This window comes from Mastigoproctus giganteus, chromosome 13 (assembly GCF_048544385.1).
Source record: "Mastigoproctus giganteus isolate SK-2022 chromosome 13, ASM4854438v1, whole genome shotgun sequence".
NCBI lineage: Eukaryota > Metazoa > Arthropoda > Arachnida > Uropygi > Thelyphonidae > Mastigoproctus > Mastigoproctus giganteus.
The window spans coordinates 381,280-408,381 of NC_143587.1; the positions used below are offsets into that span (position 1 = coordinate 381,280).

General features: G+C 39.5%; 1 protein-coding gene across 1 annotated transcript in view; it reads right to left on the reverse strand.

Annotated features, from left to right (window-relative positions):
- Positions 1–27,102, reverse strand: part of kkv (hyaluronan synthase-like protein kkv) — a 401,584-nt gene that overhangs the window by 141,491 nt on the left and 232,991 nt on the right. Inside the window, exons 6-7 of the mRNA XM_090387806.1 lie at positions 22,687–22,780; positions 3,779–3,981 (exon numbers count right to left, since the gene is read on the reverse strand). Of these exons, the coding sequence (XP_090243932.1) occupies positions 3,779–3,981; positions 22,687–22,780 (297 nt within the window). The remainder of the gene's footprint in view (positions 1–3,778; positions 3,982–22,686; positions 22,781–27,102) is intronic.

Sequence of the window (27,102 nt, forward strand, 5' to 3'; positions counted from 1 at the left end):
AACTGCGGAGAAAAAATCAGTATTATGTAGCTAGAGGTAATACCATGGCGTTTACAATAGATGAACTGGCAGGGGTGTTAAAGAAACTTAATTTTGCAAAATGTCCAGGAATAGATTTGATTGAGAATGCATTTATAGTGAGGTTTTTTAAGTTGATACCTAACATGTTACTTTTGTTATATAATAAGTGCTTAGAGGAAGGACTGTTTCCATTGAAATGGAAGATTGCTTTATTGAGGCTAATTAGGAAGCCTGGGAAACCTTTAATTGAGCCTAAGTCCTACCGTCCAATTGCTTTGTTGGCTAATCTGGGGAAAGTGTTAGAGAGGTTAATGGCAATACGTTTACAAGAATTGCTAGAACGCCATGACATGATTACACCTAATCAGTATGGTTTTACACCGGGGAAATCGTGCGAGGATGCTCTTCTGGACTTTCATACATACATTTCAAACTCTGATTCAAAATATGAACTTGCTATATATATAGATTTTGAAGGTGCGTTCGACTCAGTATGGTGGGAGGCAGCTCTTTCTCAACTGTGTCGTGCTGAGTGTTCTAAGCAGTTATACAGTCTGTTCAGGAGTTATTTTTCTGAGAGATATGTGACTGTAAGGTCTAAACATTTTCTCCTTCAAAGACAAATCACGCGAGGTTGCCCTCAGGGCTCTGTATTAGGTCCTTCCATTTGGAATTTGGTGCTACAGAACTGGCTGGTTCGACCACAAGTAAATTGTCACGTGATAGCTTTTGCTGATGATGTCACATTAATTGTGGCAGGTCGATCACGACACGATTTGGAGCAAAATGCAAACCGTGTAATAAATGATATTAATACCTGGGCACAAGGATTTAAGCTTACCATTAGCCCCCAAAAGACCAAAATGATGCTTTTTAAAACAAAACTTGATTTGGGACGACCGCCGCAAATAAAATTAAATGGGAGACAGTTGACTATGGTTTCTGAAACTAAATACTTGGGGCTCATTATTGATCACAAGTTGTCTTATTATGCGCATATAACACATCTACATAGCAAGATCAGGAAATTTGCCGGTTATATTATAAGAGTATCAAGAGGAGATTGGGGAGTGTCCAATAAAACTTTATTTTTATATTATAAGGTGGTGTTTCTGCCTATGGTTACATATGCAGCGGGAGTTTGGTCTCACAGAGTGGCTCTTGTTAGATTTCAGGCTAAATTAAACTCACTACAAAGAACAATGCTTCTCAGTATATTAAGGGTATGTAGAACTGTAGCTACGACTGCACTTCAAGTGATAGCTGGGGCAGTCCCCTTGGATTTGTTCGTGGCTTATCGAGGGCTGTGCTATGGCATTAAGAAGAAAATATCTACTAGACTTGTTGGCATAGAAGTTGACATAAATTCTGACATTAAGAGGGAGAAGAGAAGATGTTTAAACGAGATTGTTAACTTGTGGCAAACAAGATGGGACACTGTATCTTCTGGTCGAGTGACAAAGAAATTTATTCTTGATGTTACATTTTTAAGTGACAGAACAGTTCGAAGCTGGTTTACACCAAGTTTACAAACATCATTTTTAGTAACAGGTCACGGCTCGATGAAAGCGAAATTATTTCAGTTGGGTCTTTCGGATACAGATCTCTGTTTTTGTGGTGAGGTTGAAAGTTGGCACCATATATTATATGTGTGTACAATTTATGATAATGTCAGGGAAATAATCAGGGAAATCATTGCTGAAAATGAGTTAGGTCGGGAAGAGGTGTTCTTATCTAATAGGAGTGTATTTCAATTATTCCAGGAGTTTGCAAAGGGAGCCTTTGAACTGAGGAAACGCCTGTTAAACACTTGAACCAAAATAATGTGTTGAAAACATTACCGAAGTGTGTCCAGAATGCCCAAGAAACTAATGGTGATGATGAGGAGGTTTTTTTTATTTATATTATTATTTATTTATTTTTTTTTTGTTATTATTTTATTTTATTTATTTATTTTTTTTATTTATTTATTTATTATTTTTTTTAAATTTTATTTATTTATTATTATTTTTTTAAATTTAATTTTATTTATTTTATTATTATTATTATTATTTTTTCTTTTTATTTATTTATATATATGTATATATATGTGTGCATATATATATATATATATATATTTTTTTTTTTTTTCTAGCTCTGGATTGGGCCCCCAGAGGTTTTTTTTTTTTTTTTTTTTTTTTTTTTAAGTGTTGTTGTCTCATAACCTGAGACCTTATGCGTCCCATCTACTGGAACTGGCCCACCTTCCCGTGGTGTGGACGAGTATCTAGAAGCAGCCTTCCTGGTGATAGCTGCTTCTGGGTAGCCAAGAGGTCAGCATAACACAACAACATAACATGCATTAAACTACACGAACATTGCACTATATTACACGCTGGCCTGTTTTGCAGAGTCTGTTCAACCTACAAAGAAACGAGGTGGATTTGAACGGACGTTCTAGGAGCCACCCTACCTATACACACAAAAAAAAAAAAAAAAAAAAAAAAAAAACCCTTTCGATTGCCACTGAAATTTCAGAAAATTAGGTGGCAGGACCTGCCAGAGTGAAAACTTAAAATTACTGGGTACCGGTCTGCCTCCACGAGGCATAGGGTGGACAACGTTGGGTTGCAGCAGGGGTCTAGCGGCCAAATGGCCAGAAGAACAACGAAACAACACCTCACTTACAAATCTCTGGCCTTCCCAGTGAACTGGTACACCTACAATGAAAGCAACGCGGAGATGGAGGAAACCCCTGGTGCTGTTAGATACGAACACACTATACCCCTTTCAATTTCCATTATCGATGACTGCGCTCTTAATCATCTTTGTCGAAACTTCGTGTGCTATTCTAAATACTTTCTCGTATTTGCTTAAAATTTTACTAACATTTTCATTAATGATAAATTGAATCCTTCTTCAAATACACCTGCCCATGTAAGATCTGCATCTTACAGGGACTTATGTTGCCACCACACAACACAAGAAGGACGCGTAAAATTCGATCTACAGAGATCTGCTCTTTTATATCAATTGAAGTGCAGGATTGGATTGAAATTTATTCCAGATGCGAAACAAAGCAGAGCTTGCCTTTCTCCGTGAGCTGCGCACGAACAGATCCCAACCTCTCGAAGACCACTTACATCTGAGCAGCAGCAGCGCACGGGATCGGCAACCACTTGTAAATATGCAAATACGAGATGTAATTTTCTGAGGTAGATGTCTTGGAGTAGGATCTCCGCGTAAATTCGGCTGTTTCAGATCTCTTAGCATCTGATATCTGAAAGAGCCGAAGGATTCGATTAAAATAAAAGCTTCCCTTACTAGATTGGTAACAGTCGAGGAACCACGTCACTCGCTTTTCACAGTAAGCAATTTGTCAGATGGCTTAATCGGTGCATTTTATTCATCGTCGTTTAATGGAGCCTGTCTGAAATTCAAGAATTGAAATCGCATTTCTTCGCAACTTCACGACGTGCAAGTGAGTCTCGAAAGTGCTTCGTTCAATGTATCCCTCCATGGTGAATGGTGCCGTTGGATTCTGTAGTTAATGTGGACCTAAAATTATTGCCACCGAATGTCACAAGCCTTCTGAAGGATTTTTGTAAAAATGTTCGTAGGGTGGGGGGTTCATGCGCGGTTTTTTCATTGGTTCTTCTTTCCCTATTTAAAATTTATAGTTCCTTCGCCGCTGTTTTTCCGAGTCGAGGGGAGGGGAAAGAGAAGAGCTGAAAACGAGCGATTCTTGTGAGAGTGGGAAAAATGAATCGTCACTTACCTGACCACGGATTTCAACATCTGGATCATCTCTTCAGCCGTCTCGTGCCACATTGTAGCGCACGCGTAGATCCGAATGATGTGGTCGGAGCTGCGGACCGTTGAGATCTTTCCGTTCTGGCTATTCGAAGTTTCCGTCTGGATCGAAATCGTTTCGTAATATTGAGAAATGTCGTTCTCTTCGTTGCCATCCAGGTCGAGATCCTGCAACGGAAAATAAGTTACCAACCTTGAGGCGTTTCGCTACGAGAATTGAGAAGTTGGTAGTGGAACAAAGCGAGCTTCTGCAAGACTAAGTTATGCCGTTCACAATGCAGGAAGACCCAGACACAAAAATGCTGAAGTTTCGCTGTTCCTCATTTTAAGCCCTTGACCAGAAGAAGAAGCAACTTGCAACAGATGAGAAGAACCCTTCCCAAAAGAGGAGTAGCCAATGCAGTGCCTTAAATGTACCCGATTTCGGAATAATTACATAAAAGAACAGAAACCTGTCCGTAGTTTAGAATAAAATTAATTACTGCTTAATTAAGGAACCGAGTATTTGGCGCTGCTGGCCTTCCCATTAAGGGGTTTTATTAAGGGATACATTACGTGCGGTGTGTTCGTGTAAGCTCTGCACGACGGGGTCACGCTGTGTACAGTTTACACGAACACTTAGAATTTTCTTTAGACCCTATTTGTTGGGGGCGGGGGAATTAACAATATCGAAGGGATTATCACACCATTTAACTTTTTTTATTTATTTTATTTATTTATTTACTTTTTTTTTTTTTGTGCCGGAACTAGGGTTTTCCCTTCCTATGGGTGCGGGATTTTATTTTATAAAACTGCGTTTGTTTTTTAATTCATTATTTTTTTCTTCTCGCTGGTACCGTGGGTTCGGCTGTCGGTTCAGCACTTCCTCCAGTGGGTACGGATTTTATTATCGTTCTTTTCTTTTTCGTTTGCTCTGATGTTAGGCAGAGGCGGATTTAACGGCGGGCGCACCGGTCGGGCGCCCTGGGCGCCGACTTCTGAAGGGTCCACGCAAAACTCCAACAAATTAGTTGAACTGTTAGTTCAAAACTTTGCGATTATTATTAAGCTATTATTAATTATATTATATTCAAATTTTATTGGAATATTAAACATTAATAGTACATAATATTTTTTATTTATTTAAAAAGTTGGTTAACGTGTATTTTTATTTTCCCTATCTCTCTCTTTAAGGGGCCCAATACTTTCTTCTGCGCCCGGGGCCTTAACCAACCTTAATCCGCTACTGATGTTAGGGCAATACGAGCTGTAAAACAAAGGTTTCCGAGGGCTAGCGCTCTCTCTCTCTCTCTCTCTCTCTCTCTCTCTCTCTCTCTCTCTCTCTCTCATAACAGGTAAAAAAGCAAATCTCTCCGAATTCTTTTTCTATTTAAAACTAATAAAAATGTATGACCGTTTCTAACTGCTCGCCGTGCATTTATCATAAGCGACTCAATTAATTAGGGAGGCTCAATATGGCTTATGTAGCCCTTGCGCCAGAAAACACCGCAACAACAACAACCACCGAGGGCAGCCGCTGTACACGCGTACTTGTAGGCTTGCATAAAACCGAGAAATTTCAAAACCAAGTTTAACCGAAGTTTACTCTTAAAACCGGTTTTAAAACCGATTTTCTCAGACTTAGGGAAAATAATTAAAAGCTTATAACACAGGTGTTTATTTTATCTTGGGTAGGTTGTACAAATCGTAATCAAATATTTTAAACAAAATCTGACGTAGCCCAGTGGGCAGGAGCGAAAGTGCATAGCACGCGTCCCTTGAGTGGACCGGAGTTCAAGCCCGTGACTACTAAATACGATAAATATTTGTATCGACGATTTTTTGTATACTGACTTGGTTGTCGTGCCGGAGTAGAAACAGGAAATTTATTTATTTTATCACCTCTTATAGTAAAAAAAAATAAAAAATTAAAAAGCTCAAAAAAAGTAACCAGCTTGAGATTATACAAAATTACAAATTGTATTCAAATCCTTTGAATAAAAACTATCTTCTCGTATAGTAAACAAAAAAATAATAAGCCCTATAATAAATAATAATAAATAAAAATAATGTGAAAAAAAAAACAGCTTGGGGAAATTACTATTTATTGCTCAGCTTTTTGCTGAAAATGATGCTTTAAAAAACACAGTATATTAAGCATTTTTCCTGATAGACTTGACCTCATTTTTGTGTTAAAAAGACCAGTGATCGAAAACACTGTCTCAAATTGGACACTTGTTGGTTTAATGGTCAGCAGTGCTCTATGAACTTTCTCCCGCTTTTCACTTCTACTGCCAGTTGCCTCCAAAATTTTAAATTCTTTGCTGATTTCCAATTCAGACGGATATTTTAAAGGCTCTTCAGTTAATCTCTTTATTACACTATCATACTCTCGCATGAGTGTATCTCCAACATCGGAACTAGACGAGTCTTTGTTTTCTTCTAAAAGAAAAGTTCGTTTATTTTTATTCTTTTAGTTAAATATAAGATAGTCTGTAATCAAGTCACAAAGGAGGTTCAGTAAGCAAAGGCAGATTATGAGTAATCTTTGTCAAAGGATGCAAAGAAAAACAGTAGACTTCTTTACTTATGTAAACTCTAGAAGGAAGGGGATGAATCAGATTGGTCCACTTGATATTGATGGTTCGATTGTTGATGATTATGGTTACTGACAAACTGAATTAGTATTTTGCATCTATATTCACACATGCAGAGTTATTAAGGGAGGAGAATGCCAGATTGATTAGAACCAGGTTGCTAAAGGATTTTCTAATATCTGAGAGCAAAATGGAGGAGAAATTGACCTGGGGTGGATGGGATCTATCCAGTTATATTAAAGGAAGCGCAAAGGAAGTAGGCAGGCACTTAGCCATGATTATGAGGACATCCGTAGATCACACAGACTGGAGATGTGTAAATGTATCCCCAATTCACAAAGGGTGATCAAAAGGTAACAAAAATAATTTACAGACCTGTTAGTTTAACTTCTGTTCTGGGTATAATAATGGAGTCACTGGTTAAAGATGCATTGCAGGATCATTTCAACAAGACTGCAGTTATAGTTCAGACACAGCATGACTGTTAAGGGGATGTCTTGTCTGACCAATTTGATTGAATACTATGATGTGGTCACAAAGGAACTAGATGCAAAAAATAATTTTGATATCATATACTTGGATTTTAAGAAAGCTTTTTATACTGTTGCACATGTAAGACTACTGTACAAATTGGAGTAGTATGGCATTAAGGGAAGTTGCTGCTATGGATAAGGTAATGGTTTAGTGGCAGAAGACAGAGTACCACTCTCTGTCTTCTGCCATTCTGTGTTGGGCCCATTATGATAATGAAAAGTAAATATATGATTACACCTGAATTCATTAGTTATACCTCTCAGTTTTATAGGGTCCTATATAACTGAGAGTCTGTATTTATCAGTGATAGTGATGAAGGTGTATCAGGCTTAACATCCAAGTTTGCAGACGCTATGAAGGTTGGTAGGGTTGTTAGTGATGCTAAGGACAGTACGCTACAGCAACAGTATCTGGAAAGGTTAAGCAGATGGGCTGAGAGGTGGCAACTGAAGTTTAACATTGACAAATGCAAAGTGCTACATATGGGTAGCAGTAACCCCAGAGCAACATACCAACTGTGCAGTACTACATTGGGATAGTGAAGAATGAAAAGACCTGGGGATAATTGTGCAGTCATATATGAAGTTTTCTGAGCAGTGCAAATAGGCTGCAAGAATAGCTCATGGGGTCTTGTCAATGATATACAGTAAACCCCTGCTATTCGCGGGGGTTACATTCCTGAGAAATGTTGCGAATACCGAAAACGCGAATGCTGAGTTATGGCTCCCATAGTAATAAAGGGGTTCCGTTCCAAAGTATGAAATATATAAGAAAAACTACTCTAAAATTTTGTCTGTGTATGTATTATATGTACCTTCATAATATGACTATGTACATAGACAGTACATAGTGAAATGCAAGCATATGGCATCGAAATGAAAATAAGAAACAGTTTAATATTAAATGTAATATTTATTAGAAATTTCAAACAAATCTTTCAAACCAGTGCCTTTGCTAGCTAAAAAACTTATCCTGCCAGTGCTATCACCAGTTTCGCTAAAGTGTTGATAAGGAGTTTTGCCTTTTCACGAATGATGAGAGAACTTAACGGAATTTTATTTGGAGTTCGGTCTTCTATCCACAGATTTAAAGCTTTTCCATATTTTCTAATTTAACTTCACGAGTTACAGAGCAAATTTTTGAAGCAATTAGACGCTTTCACGGACACTACGGCGGATTTTTCTTCCGATTTCTTGATTGATCGTACCGTTGAATCATTGATTTTATAATGTTTTGCCACTGAGGAGACACTTTCACCATTAGAAATTTTGTCTAATAACTCAATTTTATTCACTAATGTCATCATCACCTTCTTTGATATTTTCACATTTCCCTTGTTATTCGTAGCCATATTTTTGTCCACAATAAAGTTACTTTCTTCCGTTATTCACTGTAAAACGGTAGATTTATCACTTTTGTAAGCATATCAATTTATAAATTGATAAATTCATTCAATTTATAAGCATATAAATTAAAAGCAAACGACGAAACCTTCCATGACAAGCGCATAACACATACTGAACAAGGATTAGCAAGAAACATCCACGCTCGTGATTTTGTCACCCCTCTCCCCCCCCACCCACTAAGCGCTGTTTTGACCGTGAAAGATAATTTTAGCCACGCCTTATGTTTTTTTTTATGGCTGAAAATGTTCACGGCGCTTTAAAATTCACATTTTTTTTAGGTTTCATTTTATATTAAATCAGCGACCACGAATACAGATACCGCGAATACCGGGACGAAACTGGCCAGCAGCAGACGTCGAAAGGCTACACAGGGAATACTTGAATAAAAAGAATACATACACCAAGGCAATAGCAACTAGAAAGCGAGAAACCTGGGCTACATTCGTCCTAGAATCTGGAAATTCAAACCCCTGGGGGTTACTGTATAAAATCACACGGGGAAAAACCTTCACAACAGATATCTCTGGCACTGTCCAGGCTGATCAAAATGAAACCACCAACTGGACTGACTCTGTCAGTGCCATCATAAATAAGCTCTTCCCAGACGACAACCCTCAGAATGACTTGCCAAACACAAAAGTATCCGGAAGAAGAATGCCGAATATATAACACAGACCCAAGCTGAACCCTTCACCGGTCTGGAATTGAATCAGGTCCTCAAAAAAGTAAATACGAAAAAGTGCCCGGGACTGGATTTAATTGAATATGCCTTCATCATTAGATTTCACAAATTAAAGCCAGAACATCTTCTATTATTGTACAATAAATGCCTCCAAAAATCAAAGTTCCCCCAGCCCTGGAAGGTTGCACTTCTCCGCCTAATACCAAAACCAAATAAACCAATAACAAACCCTCGTTCATACAGACCAATTGCCCTGCTGGCAAACCTGGGCAAGACCTTGGAAAGACTAATGGCCATCCGAATCACGAATCTCTTTCTCTCCAAAGGTATGATTTCACCAGCCCAATATGGATTCACCCAGGGCAGATCATGTGAAGATGCCCTCTCTGATTTGATCCTGCATCTGGAAACTTCGCAATCCAAGTATGAACTCGCTCTGTTTATTGACTTCGAGGGGGCCTTCGATAATGTATGGTGGGAAAGTGCACTGGAACGTCTTCGCACAGCAGAATGTCCAAACAATCTTTACTGGCTGTTCAGAAGCTACTTCTCACAACGTACAATAGTAGTTAAGTCAAAATATCACCAAGTCCTTAAACCCATCCACCGTGGGTGTCCCCAGGGCTCTGTCCTGGGGCCCTTGGTATGGAATATGGTGCTCCAGAGCTGGCTCAGTAACAATTTTGAAAAAACGAAAATCATAGCATTCGCCGACGACCTCACCATCGTGGTCGCTGGTCATTCCAGAGCAGCCCTCGAATCCACAGCACAGCGAGTACTCAACCATCTCTCTAGCTGGACAACAATCAACAAATTGCAAATCAACCCTGCCAAAACTAAGATGATGGTGTTTAAAAACCGACTCGACTTACGAAGGCCTCCCCAGGTCAAAATCAACGGAACCCAGCTAACCTTCGTAGAACAGACAAAAGTCCTGGGAGTAGTAATAGACAACCGTCTGTCTTTCTTCCCCCATCTACAGCATCTGAGTTCCAAGACCAAAAAGTTCTCCGCCGCAATTATACGGATCTCAAGAAGTGAGTGGGGACTATCAAAACGAACCCTTCTTCTTTATTATAAAGCTGTCTTTCTCCCAATAGTAACCTATGCTGCCGGGGTCTGGTTTCACAGAGTTCCCATCATTAAGATGAAAGAAAAGCTAAACTCTATACAAAGAGCTATGTTGCTGGCGACCCATCGAATCTGCCGTACAGTCTCTACAGCAGCTCTCCAAGTTATAGCAGGCACCCTCCCTCTCGACCTTTACACAATCTACAAAGGGCTCTGCTATCGAATTAAAAAGGGTATTCCGGCAACGATCCTGGATATAGAACTCTCACTAACTACGGATATAAAGCAGGAGAAATCTCGATGTCTCAATAAACTCTTCAATGTATGGCAGACCAGATGGGATTCTTCTACTGTAGGGGTTGTAACTCGGAGTTTTCTTCCGGAGGTAACCTTTGCAACCACTAAAAATAACGCCCGATGGTTCTCCCTCAGCCTCGAATCATCCTTTCTCATTACCGGACATGGTTCTCTAAATGAGAAACTGCATACACTGGGACTCATCGACACTCCCTACTGCTTTTGCGGACAAAGTGAAAGTTGGAAACACTTGCTTCTAGAGTGTGTACATTACAACGATATCAGAAACCGTCTCCGGAATAAGATCCAGGACTTCCCACCAGCAGATCTGCATCAACTGATATGTACCCAAAACAACCTCGAAGCCTTCCAGACCTTTGCAGCTGAGGTATTTGCCTGGAGGAGGACACTGATCGTCAGTCACCGACATGGAAATGCCGATCATTAACAATTCCACTGCCAACTGAAAGTCATCCCTTCTACTGACTATTTTTTTTTTTTTTTCCCTAACCTCCGTTCTGCATTGTTTCCGGGTCCTTCCCTGGAACTAGGAGCAGCTTTGGCTCACCTTTTCTTCTTTCCCACTATGTGCAAGATAGATAACCACTCTCCCATTTTTTTTTCTTTTCTTTTTCATTCTCTCTCTGCTGGCACCCGATTTACATCTTTCTCTTCACTGTAGCCAGGGTGTGGGATTAAAATTATTTATTTATTCCTTAATTATTTTTATTTTTTATTTATTTTATTATTATTATTATTATTATTATTTTTTTTTTTTTTCCCTCAAACCTGCGTTCTGCACTGTTTCCGGGTCCTGCCCTGGAACTAGGAGCAGCCTTGGCTCACCTTTTCTTCTTTCTCCCTCTGTGCAGGATAGTTAACCACTCTCACATTTTTTTTTTTTTTTTTCTTTTTCTCTTACTCTCTCTCTGCTGGCACCCCGACTTACATCTTCCTCTTCACTGTGGGATTAAAATTATTTAATTATTCTGTAATTATTATTATTTATTTATTTTATTATTATTTATTTTTTATTTATTTATTTTTTTTTTTCATTTACTTAGCCTCATTTTTTTTTTTTTTTTTTTTACTCGTGCTCTGTTCTGACAACTGGGATGTGGACTATCATTGGTGCCAGACAGCTCTCCCTTTTTTAAATTTTATTTATTTTTTTTTTATTATTATTATTATTATTTTTATTTATTTATTTTTTTTATCATTATTTATTATTTATTTATTTATTTAATATATTTTCTTTTTCACCACGGGGAACTATTATAATTATTTATTTGTTTATGATTATTTATTTTATTTTTTTTTTTTTTGCACCACGGGAAATACATTTTGTCTCTGTTTTTAGTTTATTTAATTTTTATTATATTTCTTTTTTTTTCCCCCTCTCTGGAGTGGGCCCCCAGAGAAATCTGGCCCACCTTTTGGCAACATCAGGTGGTTCAGAGTCTCGTATCGAGACAGTACGTGCTCCATTGGGACTGGCCCACCTTCCCGTGGTGTGGACGAGTACCCAGAATCATCTGTCCAGGTGATTGATGCTTCTGGGTAGCCAAGAGGTCAGAACAGAACAACAGAACACACATATAATACACACAAACGTACGTCACACACATATCTGGCCCATTTGTAGTGATTCTGTTCTTCACAGAGATACGAGGCGGAGTTGAACTCGCGTTCTAGGAGCCGCCCTTTACAAAAACACATGTCCACATGTATAGGAATTTTGCTAGAAGGGATAAAGTGGTGATTATCCCCTTGTGTAAGGCAGTCGTCAGGCCACACTTTGAGTAATGCATACAGTCTGCAGGCTTATTTTAGGAAAGATGTAGTTATGAAGGACAGAACCTGTCCAAAGCCTTTATGTGAACGCCAGTGAACTGTCATTGATGCTTCAACTTGAGCAGTTGTTATTATAATATACCATAAAAATAAAATCCCTGTCAGACCATTCCATGTGGATGTCCACATGGAATAGTTAGCTCTAAGAGTTAGTTCAAAATATATATCTTTGCAATCTTTGCCAGCAACTTGTAATTTGCCTTAGCTTGCCTAACATCCTTTGTGACTTTATTACAGACTAATTTATATCTACCATAGGCTTCTGTATCACTTGATAATTTATATGCATCCTATGCATTTTCTCTGCCACAAATCTCATCAGTTCGTCTGATATACTTTTATGTCTAAACCTTAAACAGTATTTCTTAGTTGGTACAAGGACTGGTTCGAAAGTGATGCCTCCTATTTTTTTCCTCAGAAAATTTAATTCCTACAACTATGCTTTTTTACACCAATTAATCCTCAATCATTAATAAATATGCTGTTATTTTTCCACAAAGTCATCATAATTTTCTATGCACTTCTGCCATCTCCGAGTCAGATGCTGTATTCCAATCCTATAAAAGTCCTTATTCTTGCTCCAGAGGGCTTTGCAAACACTGTGCTTGGGCTAGTCATCATCCACAAAATGGATTCCACAGGAGTGCGTCCTTCAGCCCACTGAATTTAATTCCTACAACTATGCTTTTCACACCAATTAATCCTCAATCATTAATAAATATGCTGTATTCCAATCCTATAAAAGTCCTTACTCTTGCTCCAGAGGGCTTTGCAAACACCGTGCTTGAGCTGGTCATCATCCACAAAATGGGTTTCACAGAGTGCATTCTTCAGTGGGCTGAAGTGGAGATAGTCAGAAGGTGCAAGATCCGAGCTATGAGATGGGTGAGGAAGAACGGTGCACCCCAGTTTTGCAGTGGCCTCCATCATATTCAGACTGGTGTGGGATCGTTCGTTGTCATGGAGAAGAACCTCGTTAAGGTTTTTGTCAGTTAGACGACGGATGCAGGCTTTCAACTTTTTCAATGTTTCCATATATTGATCTGAGTTATTGTGGTGCCACACTCCAAGAAGTCCACAAGCAAGACCCCCCCATCTTTGTCCCAACACACTGTTGCCATGACTTTACCGACAGAAGGCTATCTATTGAACTTCTTGCACAGTGAATTTTGATAGGGATACTTGTTGACTGTCTCTTCGTTTAAGGGTCATAATGGTGGACCCAGGTTTTGTCACCTATGACTATGTGTGAAAGAAAAACCTCTTTCACTCTCGTAGCACTGGAGAAGTTCTGTACAGATGAATTTTCGGGCTTCTTTGTGCTCGTGTCAGCATTTTCGGGACCCACGGGTACAAACCTTGTTGTAGCCTAGTTCTTAAACACAAGAGGTTTCTCTATACCTATTGCATTGCACAATTCTCTTGTTGTGATGTGGTGACCCTCTTTGATCAGCACGTCAATCCAGCTCTTGTTGTCTGTTGTCACTGACATAACTCCTCATATGAAAAGCCTAGTAGCTTCTAAAATTACATCACTGAATGCTTCCCATTTAGAATTGGATGTTGGTAACATCATCATTCAGTCCTGGTGCACAGAAATGGACAACTGCAGTCACCCTTAACAAAAGCAAAAGTTCTTCCATTTACCACTGACAGTAGTTATGTCTTTAAGTAAATCCCACATCAGTACACTGTAATCCAGGTGGTAGATGACTTTCATCAACCGGTGAAATACCACCACTTTGCTTATTGGAGGCTTGAAGTGGTGAAACCCATGTTTAGTCTCTAGAGCAAAGTTTCCGCCATCCCCCTCCCCCCCATACTTCTCCTTCAACCCATGCATGGTACCAAGTACTATAGGTTTTGATACCTTTCGTGTTTGGGGGTTTCATAAAAAAAAAAAAAAAAAAAAAAAATTTTCTTCATTCAACGCTAAGACTCCTTCGGAATGTTTTGAAAATAATCTCTGATAAATCTCTTCAGCGTGCTTTTTCAAAACTTGCTTACTTGGAAAATCAAAAGTTCTTGAACCTGAATCTTCTTTCCTAAACTTTTTGGGGTTGTGTAGATAGCTCAGCAAAGCCACAGTTTGGCAATTTCGTCTTGCATTGTAACGCTGCAAAAGGCTTTGGTGAAACTTTAAAGCAAATGGATTTTCTGCTGTATCAAGTTCAGCAAGCAGAAATTCTATTGAAGACTCTGCTTTAAGTAAGTTTGTATCTTCTGAGGTTATAGCCTTCAGAATCATTTCGACTGGTCGCAGAGTTTCACATAGCAATTCAAGAGTTTTCCAGTCATCGTCAGACACAGCTTCAGTTGACAGTACTGCACATAGAGCATTTGGAATGCAATTTTTCAATTTAAAAAATCTCTCAATCATATAGAATGTGCTATCCCATCTAGTCTTGCAATCTAATATAAGTTTATATTCTTTCCTATTAAATTTTGCTTTAACAAAATTTTGTAATATGTCATTTTTGGCAAGCGATTTTCGAAAAAGTTTGCAAATTTTTCTGACTTTGTTAATAGTTTGTGCAGTATTGGCCATTGGATTGAAGAAATAAATGAGTTCATCGGTAAAGTCGGTTTGATAAAGCATGCCTTGCTGTCTTTCTTCAACTTCATCACTACTTTCTTCATTATTTTCATTTTCTTCATTGTCTTTGTTAGACTCAGAGACTGTGGCACCATAATTGATTGCTTTTTCATAAAGTACATCTATAACTGACAGATGTATACAATGGGCTATACATTTTTGATGATTAGGCGTAATTTGCATGCCAAACTTAATCATCATTGCTGCTCCATCGGTGGTGCATGCAACAATATCCTCATCCAAGTTCAAACCAAATTCCTTCAAGTGTCCATTCACAGTTTGCTCAGTTCTTCTGCTTTCAAGTGAACCATTAATCTCAATAAGACCTAACGACCAATGATTGTCTTTTGAATGCACATTTATATTCATATACATTTTATTTTGTATAGACGTATATTCGTCAATGAATACCGTGCACCCAAAACCAATGAATTTTTGAAATGCTGAATGAGTTCTTTCTTAGTTTTATAATAATTCAGAACCATATTTTAATTCCATTCACTGAGGCTGGTGGTAATTTATCGTATTTATTTCTCTGAAGGTGAAGGCCTGATTGTATAAACTCACTCTTGGCAAGTGAATTAAAAGAAAATCCATCTAAAGCAGCTAATTTTGAAATCTCTTCTTCCATAAATTTTTTAACGATAAATTTTTCTAATGTTCTTACCATTTGTACGGGAGGTTCACTGTTATCTTGCTTAATGTCAATCGGATGACATTTTCTTTAAATGCAACATCAAAGATGATGTAGATCCTCCAGACGACTCCATTATCTTCTGACATTTCGAACATTGTGCTTCATCTTTGCTTTTTCGAGCAAAATAATTCCATACATTTGATTTCATCTTAGACATATTAAGAGTAATAAATATTAATTAGTAGGAATTTATATCACCGACAATTTTAAATAAAAATATTGACGATAACAAAGGCAAAATACTATGCGTCACTCCCGCAAGCACTGAATGAAAAATCTAAACGAGGCAAGTTTCAAAATTTTCACGAAAGAAATTTTTTTATTTATTTACTCGCAATTTCTTAACCCCAATTAAATCTATTGTATTTTCAAAATTACATAAAAGCTAAATTTGGTGAAGCTGCTTTTTGGAGAGCATTTGATCGCAAATTTAATAAAGAAGCAAAAAACTTTCTACGATTGAAATTTGATGCAATATTCAGCGAATCTGTTTCTAGTGGGTAACCATCAATAAGGCGCGTTCCATAACTTGCCTGGCGAACAAGATAGATGGAACGGAGAAATGTTGAGCATTTTCTTTTACGCTATCGCTCCGACTCACTCAGTCGTAAATGAGTACATCTGCATCGTGCCATGATACGGGTGGGAAGATAAAAGGTACCCCTCCTAGATTTGGGCCACTTGCCCGTGAGATTCGTACCTAAACATAAAATAAAATAAAATGAAAAACATGTTTAAAACAAAGCAGTTGAACAATCCAGACAAATGAACAAACGAAAGAAAATGTGCGTAACAAAAAACTATATTCGAGGGCTAATTAAAAAAATATTAGAATCCGGTTTTAGAAGTTCGGTTTCAACAACTCAATATGAAAACCGGATTTAACCGGTTAATAAAACCGATTTGCAAGCCCTAGTTGTAACCCACCTTATCGTGGTGTAGACTATGGGTAGGCTTTCCAGGTGATCGCCTTTCCTGGTGACAAAATGGTCAGAAATAACACACACACACACACACGCGGCATTACACAGTTCTGTACTCATCATCGCATTCCTTTTTTTTTTTTTTTTCCATTTAAGTAAAGCGGTCCCTAGCCAAAAAAAAAAAAAAAAACCTGGCAAATCCGCCATACGTAGAAATAATATAGTACAGTATACAATTATTTACAATACAAATTTCACATTACAAATTAACTGTACCCTGCAATGGCCATCCCCTCAGCTACAGCACAACAACCTGGTAAGTAGGCTACAGCAGAAACCGATGAAGAGACATTGTCCACAGGTGAGCACAAGTATCACATCCTAGACACTAATAATCACAACGAGCTCAACAAGTACTGAAAAGACTGAAAAGACAAGCATGCTTTGAGGTTATGAAGGGAAATTTAAAAAAGGGAAAGAGAATAGTTAGTGAGAAAAACAACAAAAAAGAAATGACGGACCAGCTGTTTAGAGAGTGGACAGAAGTCACATTCGGAAAGCCTTTGAATGAAAAGCAGAAAAATTGTGAGGAAAACATCCGCGAGATGCAGAAAATGATTGAAAAACTGATGGATCCCACTGGCACTAACCGAATTAGAGATAGAAACATATTACGTGAAATTAATATCAGCAGGGAAAACTTAAAGGAAGCTATTAACTCGTTCCCCAATAAAGCAACGATCGGGCCGGACCAGTTCCCGCTATTCATGATAAAAATATGTAGCGCTTACATAATCGAACCGCTCCACCACCCCTTCCAGCGAATACTAAGTGAGGGGGTTATCCCGAAAACATGGAAGAGATATTACGTAAAACCAGTTCCAAAAATAAACAATCCTAAAACCAGTAAAGATTTCAGGCCCATCGCAATCGGATGCTCTCTGCAAAACGTTTTTGAGAAAGCAATCCTCAACACCGTCAATCAGCACTGCTTTGGGGACAGGCCACAATACTTACATTCTGTGCTTCCTCGAAGGTCGACTATTACTAATTTAATGGAGACTCTACTCCGAATACAGCTAGCTTTAAACAATAAACAACAGTTGGACATCGTTTTTCTGGATGTAGCAGCAGCCTTCGACAACGTCTCAATCCCAGCTATAACAGTAATCCTCAAGGAGTATTTCCTCATTTCAGGAAGCACTTTAAGCATTCTCACTAACACCCTTCAAGAAAGACAAATTATCGCAATAAATGGGAAACAAACAGCAACTTACTGTATCTCTAGGGGAGTACCTCAAGGGGGCGTATTGTCCGCCACCTTCTTCGCAATAGCACTAGCCCCATTTTTAGCTCAAAACTCTGAGCAATTTATTACATATGCTGACGATTTGAAATTTTTTGTAATCTGTAGAGAACAAGAAATTGCACCCCATCTATCAGAGGAAGCAAACAAGGCAATCGGGAAACTAGAAGAATATCTGCACTACATTGGCCTGAAAGTTAATGAAAAGAAAACTGCCCAAATGACCTTCACCAACAAAAAGAAGAAAAATGAAATTACGATTTTTGTGAACAATACCAGAATCCAAAATTCCCCCGCACATGTTGACCTTGGCCTTAAGTGGGATGAAGGATTAAACTTCATACCTCATTTCGAACACATTAGGAAAAAGACATACGCAGCACTGTGGAGCACTAGACAAGAACTTACCGGTCTCCGAAGCCCTCATCTTATGATTGAATACATCTTTAATATAAATGCGTTACAACGATTCCGTTGTATGCATCGACTATCTGGTCATCGGCCCCCGAGAACAACATCAAGGCCTTCTTAGGAGTAGAATACTGGCTCCTGAGATGGCTAAACAAGATCGCCGTGAAACCGTTTACCATCTCAAGAGCGGTCTTGTCTGCCAATCTGGACATCACACTCTGGAAGTATATCATCACAACCAGAAACATCTCAACTCTGGCAAAGCTACTAACGGAGAGAGGGAGGGAGAGCGAGAGAGAGAGAGCGAGAGAGAGAGAGCGAGAGAGAGAGAGAACAGATGCGCCGAAAGTGGGAAACGTGATCAGTCGTCCTCGGATGATACGACCGAGAATAAACAGAGAAGAACCAAATCTCAAGTGCCAATTGACTCAATTGGACTCTCTGGGGAGATTCTTCCTTCCCAGCAAATACTGTGAATTATTTTAATAATTTAAATATAGATGCAGAGAAACTATGTATAGACAAAATGTATAGGACAGAAATCTTTGGTAATGTGTACCGGCTGATGTGTACAAATGTAATAAGAAGACTAATTTAATAATTTATATAATAATATTTCGCATTTAACAACCATTCGCAATTAATTAAACCAACTTAACAATTAATTCATTAACCACATGCTCTGTGTTTTTTCATCTCCAAATTTTGTAAATAAGTTCGTGTAAATATGCTTGTAAATACTGATATAATGTAACCACACCCTCTAGCCACGTGCTGTCTATGGGTGTCTCGTAAGAGAAATAAACAGATAATAATAATAATAATAATAAAATAATTTAACTCATCATAGCAGTGTATCAGGGCAGAGTTGAGATGACGTTAAGATACCGTCCTGCATAACATAATGCCCTCGTGGATAACACAGTTGAGAGGATCGCCCTTCCTACCTCCCATACCGGATGGAAAAGACCAGAGTTCGAATCCCGTCGATGATGTGAGGAATTTTGATGGGTCCTTTTCAAAACATGGCTGGGTTAGTGGGTTTCAGACGAGGGTAGCATGGTCCCCCCCCCCTCCCGGAAGCTCGGGTTTTTCATCCTCAAACACAAAATCTACCTCAGAACACGTGCAATTTGAAAATAATATACACGGAGCAACATGGCCTTAATTGCTGATGCTCCTAAAACCCAACAACATAACGTCTGCTATTTTGATCTATTATAGACCTGATGGGGGAGTGTATTTCTATCTTTTTCAACACACACGCTCAACTGTAAATAACAGCTGTACATTCTCTTCCTGGATAAAAAAAAAAAACAGTTTACGACACTCTGGCATTAACTGCTCTAATACACATTCTCAGATGATACTTTAACATAGATGGGAAACTACTGGAAGTCCTTGAGACAGTCATTACGCGGCTTAGCACCTCTTAGTCACAGATAAGAATCTTCAAGCATCATACACAGTTACCAGAGGTGTATCCCAGGGAGGTGTCCGATCGACGACCCTATTGCGGCTGCGCTAGAACCTCTCTTGGCAATATCTCCAAACTTCGCTTCTTACGCAGACGATATAAAATTCTTCGTGACCTCAAAAGATGCTGAGCAAATTCCATGCTTGCAGGAAAGGGCAAATCCTCAAATGAGATACTTCAAAATTACTTAATTTCAATTGATTTTGAGCTTAACCTGATCTGATGTGCACAGCTTAACCTGATCGGATCTGATTACACGTATCCGGGCCTTACTTGGGATGAAGGGTGCTCCTTTGGCGGCATTTTGACACCAAGAAGACCAAGGCATACGCAATCCAATCATTTGGACGATCAAGCGTGAGCTAGTGGATGTAACGGACTCACTGTAATGTCACAGTGCATCAAAAGATGCTCTCTTTTCCCATCCATCGAGCTTTCTGCTTCTGTTATTTAGTCCTCAAGCACAGCTCAGCAGATTCTATTGGCTCGAGTATTGAATCCTGAAGAGAATTAACCGGACCACCGTCCACTATCTCACCATCGATATTCCATTTCAACTTCTGCTTGGCTCCACTGAAAATACAGATCGCAACAGCAAATATCCAACTGTTGGTGAAACTTATTGCGAGGAAGATAGACTTCCCATCGATTTCAAGGAGCAGTAACCGCCCAAATTTGGCGAGACGGGGACGAAGTCGCGTGGGATTTTCACTTTGGGCTACCATCGACAGTTCGGTGTGTCTCAAGAACGTATTTCCATCTAATACAATTGAACTCTGTCGCCATAAACTCGTAAAAATTTTGCTAGGAAAACAGTTGCAGGAATCAGGCACTGAAGAATACCTTCCAGTTCATCGATATACAGCCGAACAACTAATTAGGATAAGAACGAAGTACCTGCGATGGCCAATGTCTCAATAAAAACGTGGAATCCTCCAAACACTCTACACGTGTTAATAAAGGCATGACGAAGCATTTAGTGCGCTTTACGAAGGACCGTTTTGGCTAAAATGTCATCTACACATTCTGAAAAACACGTTTATGAATTGTAAATAAGCATTGAGGACATCTCGGTAATAGTGAAAAGTATTTGTAATTAATTTTTCAAGCCACTCGCAGTCTTTTACCCGAATATGTAAGCTCGTCATTTTCTATAAAAGCTCCGTTATTTATTTCTTGAATGCCCGTGATTCATACCGAAGGATTCATTTTAATTTTTTTCATGCCCTCCTTGCCTTTAGGTTGTGTACGGGTACAACCGTGTGATCAAATACCGTAACAAAGTTTTCTTATCTGATTTGTTGCTGTCAGCCAAAAAATTTCACAACTAGAGTACATAACAAATAAATAACTAAGACAAACCTTAATGAAATTACACATTTTCATTCGTGCTCTTTGCAAAAAAAAAAAAAAAAACAAAAAGAAACTGAATTGCACTAAAGTTTTAAATCCAAACTAAAAATTAAGACACCTAAGAGAGCAGAAAATTTGCATAAATCTGAGTTAATTTAATTTTGCCAGCAGCAGAGAGGCACAACACGAACATCGCAAGCGTATTCTGCAAGTTTACTGTTAACATTATTCCTCAACTTCGGCAAAGAGGATGCTGGATGAGAATTTTTATGCAAGATGGGGCTCATCTTCATATCGCATGACCAGTACAGCAGCTTCTCCGCCATCACTTTACCGCAGAAACGGTCATTTTTCTCCTATTGCATGGTCACAACGTTCACCTGACCTTACACCGTGTGATTTTGGCTCTGGGGTCACCTTAAGACCAATGTCTATCGAGGAATTGTCTCTGACCTGGCTGTCTTAAAGGACAATGTAACAAACATGTGCGGAACATTACTCCAGAGATGTTGCATTCCGCTGTGGAGCACACTGTGCATCGAATGCAATTTCTCGTCCAGAACAATCGCATCGAAAACCAACTCCACCATCAGCGAACCATTGACCACTGGGAGTAAACTGAGTGAGTTTTGGAGCTGTGAAACCATTTCCTCGGGCAGTTTAGTTCAGTTTCTTTGTGTTTTTTTTTTTTTTGTAAAGAGCACAAATAAAAATTTGTAATTTCATTAAGGTTTGCCTTAGTTAATTATTTGTTGGTACTTTGTCTTGTCTTTCCTCTTGTACAGCGCCATATAATCGCCTATCGGTAGATTTTTGAACTATTATATATATATTTTTTTTTCACGGGATCCTTCTCCCCATGCCTTGAGTAGTTTACTTACTAATTTTGGTGGCATTCCGCTTATTACTTAGAGCGACAGAGAGCTCTGAACAGGGATACTTAAATCATGGTCACCCTGTACATAAAAAAGGGTGTCATAGTAAAGGCACGTGCAATGACTCCACCCCACGGAACTGTTGAGGTTCGTGAAATTTCAGAATAACTCTTTTTGGGACATCGATTCGAATATAAAACGATGTGAATTTTCCTTTGGTCAGACAGTCGGTACTCATTGTAATAACTTCCATCAGTAGTTCAAGTAGAGAGAATTTCTAAGAGCGAGTCAAGAACATTTGTTAGCTATTCCGCGTCGCAGTTGCGTTACAATTTCACACCTTGTCGAGATTGTCGGTCTGAGAAACGCAATGCTTACGTAAGCAGTTGGTATCGCGAATGATGAGGGCGAAAGGTACACTGAAAGAGAGAGAGAGAGAGAGAGACTGGGCGGTTGTAGAATGACGTAACAGTCCACAGAATTTCTCTCTATTGTAATTGAAGCCGGCTGCTTTAAAGAAATCGAATTTGTGGCCAGCACTAATACTAGAAACCCCTCCGCGCGAATCCATCCAAGCAGAGTACAACAGAGTGAAATGAGGGAAGGTTGGTCCATGGAGGAGTAAAGACGACACGCTGAAAACGGGAAGTACGTTCATCGCCCACTTGGAAATGTCAAACCTTTGAACGAAGTGGTACTGACGCTCTTCTTCGACAGCAGAATGGCCAAACGCGGATGTAATTATTAAGCACAAGAGAGGACAATTACTCAACCTTCGTAATTCTAACAATTCCATTTCGCAGGTGGGGACTTACCTCGCTTTTGATTTCGCCTTCGTCGTCTCTTCGTCTGTTAAGCGCAACTGACTGGTCGATGAGGATGCCGCAGTACATGGGATTCACGAACAGCCTGCAAAATATTAAAAATTGCTTTTACAATTACATTTTGCGCGCAATCTTAAAGTTTCCAAGTGCAGTTCCGTGACAGTCAGTTTGAGTTCTCTTCAGCCTCGATTACATTCGTCACAACTTTAAAAGTAACCTTTGTCCTTTCCACACAAAATGGAAAAGTTTCGAGTTCGAATCCCATGAGAAACGCGATCAAGTTTTAGAAGCTCTTTTCAAAAGGGTGGCCAAGTTAGTCGGTATTCGCGCAAGGGTTGCATTTTTTTTTTTTTTTTTTTTTTTTCCGAAGACTCTGGTTACAGTAAACAAGCAAATCGACAACGCAGAATGCCCGCAGTTTTAGACACAACATATACCGACGCCTCGTGGCTTCGGCGCTACAGGCGACTTTTGGTTCTATGTGGTAATTCAATGTTTTCCAAGTGAGGCCTTTCCATGGTGGCGAAGCTCGGATATGAGTAGAAGAGGTTAAAGAGCAAAAAGCTGAGAAAATTTCGAAATTGTAATTTGACCCTCCTATACCCCTCCCCACCCAAAAAAAGCCGAGAGCCTACTACTATATATGACCACGAATAAGAAATGTGTATTCTATTCTATACATATTTCATGGGAGGAGAGGACCAAGTTCCAATTTCAACTGGACAGTTTATTCTCTTTAACCTTGGCGCATAAGAAAACACCATCTTGTCTTACTTTTGGCAAATTGTCGCTGTTGTTTTTGCTGGTGGTGTTTAGGCACATCAGCAACTTAGGCCATAATGTGCCGTATATAATGTGTTTGCAAATTTAAGTGCGTGTGTGTTCTGTGATCGATTTGACATTTTCTAAATGAAAAACCAGAATTTTCGGGATAAAAAATTTATGCTACCTCCCCTGAGACAGACTAACTTCGCCACATTGTGAAATTGGCTCATACAAGTTGCTAGCGTCATTGGCAGGATTCGAACTTGGATCTTTTTCATCCGGTTTACGGAGAAAAGTAATAATACCAACTGTGCTTGGACATGAAGAAGCAATTTCTGGCACTTCGGCTACCAAGTCCTTGGGGCCCCAATTCTGAAGTGCGTATTCAAAGAATGAAGTAATGCCAAAACCTCCGTTTAATCTCAAAATTGCGTTTTATTTTATTCAACCTCTGTACAACGAAGTAACCCAACGCACATATGCGCAGTCCAGATTCACAGACTCTTATCAGAAAAGTCCAAAAGCCCTTGGAGCGTGGTAGCAAAAAACCCATCCGAAAACAGAGGCCGACCTCGACCAAGATCGATTTCTTCTCCCTTCCATAAATGCCTCGAAAAGTCATCAACGATCACGTCTCGCTCGCATTTCCTTCTCTGAGCACACCCGCTATGCTGTGCTCCACAGCGCATTCTGCAATGCTAATAAATATGGACAGATTTTTTTTTTGGAACCTTAAATCTGCATTTGACTGTGACCAGGCCGCGCTGCTCCTTGCCTTAGTTTAAAGTAAGAATCACACAAAGTGTCGCCCCTTTCCGTAGCCCTTCACTTTGCAACGATATTTGTATCCCTAATGGAAACAACTTGAATGGTTTGAGCGTGCAGAAGAGGGCATATAGAAAATGAATAAAATCCAGAAGTAGTACAGACCACGAAGCCTGAGATAGAGGGAGAGAGCGCCCGTTTCCTTCACCTCAAGAGAAGAACATCACCGGTATATCTCATCCAAAATAACCAAGTCCTGGAGAATTTTCTTGAATATCAACAAACATTTTTACATGGATGGAAAGCCATTTGAGGAGTAGACGCGCATATCTTTCAATCAACGAGATGCAACCACCGAAATTTCAACCCTTCCTAGTGGAAATCAGAAAACCCTGTCTGCCATGGATGATGTAATCATCTCTAAGCAGCAGCTCATTGACGTATAAATGGCCGGCCCAACAAAGCTACTAACGGCGCTAATGGCATACCATTATATATGGTTAGGTGTGCTCTGTGTACATCTCTCCTAAACATTAGCATTTAGCATACGCACATGACACAAGAAAGGAAGCTTATATAGTATTAGCCAAAAAAAAAAAACAAAAAAAAAAAAAAAAAGCACCCTTTCCATTTCACTGATCCATTCATTCCAAGTGTTTGTCTAGTTCTGCCTTGAATCTATTTAAGCTATCAACTTCTACAACGACAGATGGAAATTTGTTCCAGCAATCAACCACCCGCTGGCTAAAGGCAAACTTCGGCACATCTATCCTACATCCGTCTTTCCTCAATTTGAATTTATGCCCTTTCAGGCGATTATTCTGAGCAAGAGGAAGAATCCTCCCATCAGCATTGAGCACGCTCAAACCATTCAAGGCAAATTACAGTGTCTCCAGCCACTGTAATTTGCAAAACTTAAGCCTTTCTTCATAAGAGCAACCCTTTGTTCCGTTCACTAACCTTGTTGCCCTTCTCTGTACTCGTTCCAGCAGCTCTACATCCTTCTTGAAATGAGGCCTCCAGTACTCAAGTACGTATAATAATAAATTTCTTTATTGCAGGCAGTGATTGGTTACATAAATAAAAATAAATTTTCTGTTTATACTCCGGGACGACCAAACGGTCAGAGGAGTTCACAAGATAGAATACAAGAAACAGCACCATATTCAGCAGTCACGGGTTTGAACCCCGGTCACTCGGGGCACGTGTACGTATGCACCCGCGCGCCTGACCACTAGGCTACAGCGGCCTTATGCCTACATGATTGCCTGATGCAATAATACCCGCAACAGCGACAATGCTAGGGGTTTAACATTAAATAACTAATACAAGAAGAATTACTTAAAACATATTAGGACATAAAACGTATAAATTACATATTTTACATATAAAATTAATATTAACATGTGAAATGAAGACACGTGAAATGAAAGCGATGAAAAGAGGATGGCAGTCACTCGGTTGAAGACGAAAGCTGGTCCCTGATGATGCGCCTTCTGTACGATTTGTTCTCTTTGAACTTTTTGTAGTCCATATATATCTCCTGGACGTTGTGCAGCATCTCCATGGGCAGGAATCTATCCCCTATTCTGAGCCTCCACGCCACAGACTGCAGAGAGGAGAGGGCTCTTTTGGGGAAGGGCAATTGGAGGATCCCCCCAAAACCCTTGGTTTTGGGGGGATCCTCCAATTTCACATCTGCCAAAAATTTGGCATATTGACTTCACCCGCTATCATTTTAATTGACACAAGCAAGCGAAGGGCAAATATCCGTTTGGAGACTTTTCTGTAATTTAGAAGTTGGGTGATATCTGAAGTGTGTGAGTGGTGGCAGTTTATGCTTGAAGAGAACCCACCGAAGAAGCCAGTACTCATCAGATGCAAATTGTTTTTAGCATGGTTTTCGTTGCCGACGCCCAGATTTCTGACCCGTAGGTGATGGCTGGCTGCAGAAACCGGTATATGTATTGGAGCGTGTACTCAGGCTCGGTGACATGGAGGTGTTGTTAGGCAAACCATCTTGCTCTGCAGACCTTGTTGTGAATGTCCGCAACATGGTGTTTGAAACTGAGTTTAGGGTCGAATATAACGCCGAGATATTTTTGCTTGATGACTGGGGTGATGGGGGTTCCGTGGATTTCCAGGTTCAGTTGCGTTGGGTTTGATTTGAGGGAAAATACCATTTGGGCAGATTTTTTTTGGATCTATCTTAAGAGAAAACTGTGCCAAGTATGTAATCAGATTCTTGAGGCTGTTGGTAATGGTTTCAGAAACAGAATCAGGTCGGGCGGTCCCGTTGATCCGATAGAGGAGCTTCAAGTCGTCTGCATAACTGATAAATTCTGTTTGCTGACACAGGAATGGGTAGATGGCAGCCGTAAAGAGGAGCCCTGAGGTACACCTACACAAACTTTCCTTGTGAACGACTTAATTCACAGTCAAGTGAAGGACCCTGGTCGTAAGTAGCGACTTAAAGAATTCCAGTATATTGCCTTTTATCTGGTATCCATCCTCAAAAAGTTGCAGGAGGGGCTGGAGTTGCAGGATGTCTATGCTGTCGAATGCAGACTGGATATCCAGATAAACAATTGCCATCTCAGCCCTAACTTGTAGAGCCCCCAGAATGGTGATGGTGGTTTGCAATAGGTTGGTAATGGTGGACCTGCGTTTCAAGACATAGTGAATGTATGGTGATTCACATGGCAGAACAGTACTCAAGCTGTGGCCTGACTATTGCCTTATACATGGCGATAATCACCTCCTTATCCCTGATGGAAAACTTCCTGTATATCATTGACAAAACACCATGAGCTACTCTTGCAACCCATCTGCACTGCTCAGAGAACTGGAGATAGAGAGACTACAGGTAATCAAAGA